We start from the raw sequence: 4838 nt of genomic DNA on the forward strand, positions 1-4838 counted from the left end.
ATATATATATATATATATATATATAAATGGCCAATAAGCACATGCAAAGATGCTCAACATCACTAATTATCAGAGAAATGCAAATCAAAACCACAGTGAGATACTTCACAACTATTAGGATGGATATTATCAAAAAATAGAAAGCAACAAGTGTTGACAAGACTGGAGAAATTGGAAGTTTTCAGTACTGCTGGTATAAATGTAAACTGTGTAGTCACTGTGGAAAATAATATAGTGGTTTCTAAAAAAAAACTGAAGATAGAATTACCATATGATCCAGCAATTCCATTTCTGGATATGTATCCAGCAGAATTAAAAGCAGAGACTCAAACATGTATTTGTACATCCATGTTCACAGCAGCGTTATTCACAATAGACAAAAAGTGGAATCAAATTAAGTGTGTATCATGGGATGAATGGATAAACAAAATGTGGTATATACACACAATGGAATATTATTCAGCCTTACACGGGAAGGAAATTCTAATGTATGTTACCCCATGAACCCTGAAAACATTATGCTAAGTGAAAAATGCCAGTCACAAAAGGACAAATACTATAGGATTTCATTTATGCAGTACTTAGTAGTCCAATTCATAGAGACAGAAAGGAGAATAGTGGTTACCAGGGCCTGTGAAGAAGGGAGGATGAGGAGTTATTGTTTAACAGGCACAGTCTTCTAGTTTTGCTATGAAAAAAAGTTCTGGAGATGGATGGTAGTAATGGTTACATAATAATGTGAATGTACTTAATGTTACAGAACTATCCACTTAAAAACGGTTAAAATGATAACTTTTGTGAAATGTATATTTTACCACAACTTAAAAAACAAACCAAAATCAACCTACAGTTGCTATGGCACTGAAGTGTTTACACTTCCAACTCTAATTTTGATATCATTTTAACTTGTATTACTGAATTTTTTATGCTTGGTAAATAATTTCAAGGTTTATACTAACTGAGCCTCTCAAGCATATGAATCAAGGTAAATGTCAAGAAAACCAACTCTCAGCCCATAGCAAAAGGCATTTCCTAGGCAATAGATTCTCTTTTAACTCACCTATGTCAAGAATTCTGTCTCCAGGTCGGTTCCACCTCCAGCCCTCTAGCTGCTGATGCTCAGTGTACTGTAGCCTTCTGTCATGGAACACCACTCGGAATATACTCTAAAAGGATACAACAAAATCAGATAACAGGACCTCTTGCAAATCAGTGCTGACAAAGGAAAACTAGCAGGACTCACTGCCAGCTGGTTTCTAACCACAATCTAAAATGATTTTTCTTAAGATCTGTTTCACTCTAAAACCTATACCATACCAAGTACTATTTCAGGATAAATTTTATAATTTCTCAGATACAATCTTTTCTTTTTTTTTGAAATGGAGTTTTGCTTTTGTTGCCCAGGCTGGAGTGCAATGGCATGATCCTAGCTCACTGCAACCTCCACTTACCAGATTCAAGCGATTCTCCTGCCTCAGCCTCCCGTGTGGCTGGGATTACAGACATGCACCACCCCACCCAGCTAATTTTGTATTTTTAGTAGAGATGGGGTTTCTCCATACCTCAGGTGATCCACTGTCTCGGCCTCCCAAAGTGCTGGGATTACAGGCATAAGCCACCACGCCTGGCCAATTTCTCAGGTATCTTTACAGTTAACTGGTACCATATTTAAAACTTGGCTTAAATTTCAGTCCTATGGTAACTAGGCACAAAGTACTCCTGTCTGAAGCATTTCTGCATGTCTCTTCTGTCACACCATGGCCTATCTGGCTTAGCTCTTCAGATGCATATGAAGAACTCATCAAGTCCCCTGCTTGCTAATCCACCATGCAACCTATACATACTGAGGGTAGGTAAAGTCTGTTTCCATCAACTTTCCTTTTGTTATTCTTACTTTGTAGAAGTGCCTGTTAATTCCTCCCACCACCTTTTGACAAAACTCCTCTGTCTCAGTTGTGCTGTGAATTATCAAAATCCTGTCAGTCTAGACTAAGAGAACTGCTCTTCATCAACAGTAGCTTCTGTTTTCCTTGCTGTAAGACCAAGTATCCAAAAAAAAAACACTGAGGCTTCTCTAAAGACCTCAAGGAAGTTACTTTACTCCACCCAAAAGAACTTCACTGAGCCAGGGGATTACCCTGGACAGGGCATGGTGAGCATTCTATTTCTGTAGCTCTGAAAAATTCAAGTGAATAGGGGGGCTTACTTACTCTGACCCCAAAGAAATAACACATCTGTTTACCACTATGCCAACAAATGATTGCATGCAAGGGATATCATCAAGCCCTTTATGGAAGCAAAAGAACATTAACAAAAAAATAAAATTTAAAATCCCAAAAGGATTAGTAAAAAATATTGTACAGAAGAATGATTTATTCATTTTACCTTCACCAATTTGCCATTAATTTCTGGAAGTTCTCCAAGTTTCCTATTGTCTAACATTCGAATTTCGTAAGACTGTCCTAGAAGAAAAAGTAATTATATATTATATTCATCACAAATTAACATTGCCAGATTCAGAAAGAATAGAATTCAGTTAGTTGAATATACAAGAGTATAATACTATTAGTAACAACAACCAGAAACCTTTACTAGATGCTCAGCACTGTGCTAAGTATTTTTACACATTATCTCATTTAACTAATATACCTTTCTAAGGTATTATCAATCCCATTTTACAGACAAAGAAATTGAAACTTAAAAGAGTTTTACCAACTTGTCCAAGGCCACACAATTGGTAAATAATAGAGCCAGGTAGAGTAATACTTCTCAAACAGTAACCAATGGGAGTATCTAGGGAACATGATTAGGAAGAGGAAGCTGGGAACTAAAGATGGGCAGCTAAGCAAAAGGAGCTAGTAACAGATATCAAACATGACATGAGAACTCAAATCTCTGAAATAAGACTTCTAGTTTGATAGGCCATACTAGAAAGATCTAAATTTTTACATATAAGCATACCTAATAAAACATCATAAATCCAGTAGGCCTGTAATAATACTAACGAATGAGGAAGCATCTAACCTTGATTGAGATATGTTAGAGTTTCATCATGGAGTTTCACTGCTGGAGAGGTGGCAGCACAAAGCACATATTGAAAAGGTAGGATTTTATTCTCATTATCAGGAGGCAAACTTGACTCTTCTTGCTTAAAAATGGGCAATGCAAGGACATCACTAAAACAGAACAAACGACTCACATTAATACCTGACAATGGTGCAAAGGCAGATTTATTGTTGAATAATTTAACTGCAATATGCTTTGGAAAGCAATAAACATTACTCACCTTAGTGGAGTTTCATTCCAACCATTCCATTTAGATTACCTGCTGTGAAATCCCCCTGACCACAATAGTGGTGACAGATATTCACTGCTAAAACCACTAGGTGTTAAAGAGAATGTGTCTAGGAATCACAGACAGGGGTTCCTAAAAGGACTCTGGAAATTATAAACAGAGTTCCAAAATGTATAAATCTAGGACACTCAGTAATGTATTTGTTCTCAGAAAGGCAACAATTATACTATCTATATAACCACATCAGCTGATTTACTATAAGGACTAAAATAATTTCCACAACTCCTTAGAAGCCACATAAAAACAACAAACTGATGACGAGTATATATTTCAAGGTCATCTTACATTCTGTGGAATAATAACTAATATTGAGATGTTCCTATAAGCCATTTCCTATAAGAAAAAGCTTCTTGTATCTGTTTATCTAAACTTACAAACCACAGACATATCCATCCTTTGTCAGTGGCAATGTGCAACGACATAAACACTTTAGGAAAAGGTTTGGCAATTTTTTAAAAAATTAAACATGCGCCGGGCGTGGTGGCTCATGCCTGTAATCCCAGCACTTTGGGAGGCAGGCAGATCACCTGAGGTCGACAGTTCGAGACCAGCCTGACCAACATGGAGAAACCCATCTCTACTAAAAATGAAAAATTAGCTGGGCATGGTGGCGCATGCCTGTAATCCCAGGTACGTGGGGGCTGAGGCAGGAGAATTGCTTGAACCCAGTAAGCAGAAGTTGTGGTAAGCTGAGATGGTGCCATTGTACTCCAGCCTGGGCAGCAAAAGCAAAACTGTCTCAAAAAAATAAAGAAACAGGCTAGGCATGGTGGCTCACACCTGTAATCCCAGCACTTTAGGAGGCCAAGGCAGGCAGATCACCTGAGGTTGGGAGTTTGAGATCAGCCTGACTAACATGGAGAAACCCTGGCTCTACTAAAAATACAAAATTAGCTGGGTGTGGTGACACAAGCCTGTGATCCCAGATACTTGGGAGGCTGAGGCAGGAGAATCACTTGAACCTGGGAGGCAGAGGTTGCGGTGAACCGAAATTGAGCCATTGCGCTCCAGCCTAGGTAACAAGAGTGAAACTCCATCTCAAAATAATAAAACAATAAATAACTAAATATATACATAAAGTTAAATACACATCTATTGATCCAGCAATTCCACCCATTGGTACTTATCCAAGAAAAATGAAAACATAAATCCACCCAAAGACTTGTTGCAAATGTTCATAGCATAAAAGCAAAAACTAGGCTGGGCACAGTGGCTTACGCCTGTAATCCCAGCACTTTGGGAGGCCGAGTTGGGTGAGTCACCTCATGTCTGGAGTTTGAGACCAGCTTGGCCAACATGGTGAAACCTCGTCTCTACCAAAAATACAAAAATTAGCTTGGCATGGTGGTGCATGCCTGTAGTCCCAGATACTTGGGAGGCTGAGGTAGGAGAATCACTTGACCTCTGAAGGCAGAGGTGCAGTGAGCCAAGATCGTGCCACTGCGCTCCAGCCTGGGCAACAGAGCAAGACTCAATCTCAAAA

At 38.6% G+C, this 4838-nt stretch overlaps 1 protein-coding gene across 7 annotated transcripts in view; it reads right to left on the minus strand.

Moving 5' to 3' along the window:
• The window catches only part of TFCP2 (transcription factor CP2), a 66304-nt gene that overhangs the window by 21888 nt on the left and 39578 nt on the right, over positions 1-4838 (minus strand). For all 7 annotated transcript variants that reach the window (XM_017545902.2, XM_037744722.1, XM_017545898.2 and 4 more), the window contains 3 exons: positions 3025-3176; positions 2386-2462; positions 1061-1166 (listed from right to left, as the gene is read on the minus strand). In XM_017545902.2, coding sequence (XP_017401391.1) covers positions 1061-1166; positions 2386-2462; positions 3025-3176 — 335 coding nt within the window. The remainder of the gene's footprint in view (positions 1-1060; positions 1167-2385; positions 2463-3024; positions 3177-4838) is intronic.

This window comes from Cebus imitator, unplaced genomic scaffold, assembly GCF_001604975.1.
Source record: "Cebus imitator isolate Cc_AM_T3 unplaced genomic scaffold, Cebus_imitator-1.0 Scaffold181, whole genome shotgun sequence".
NCBI classification, from domain to species: domain Eukaryota; kingdom Metazoa; phylum Chordata; class Mammalia; order Primates; family Cebidae; genus Cebus; species Cebus imitator.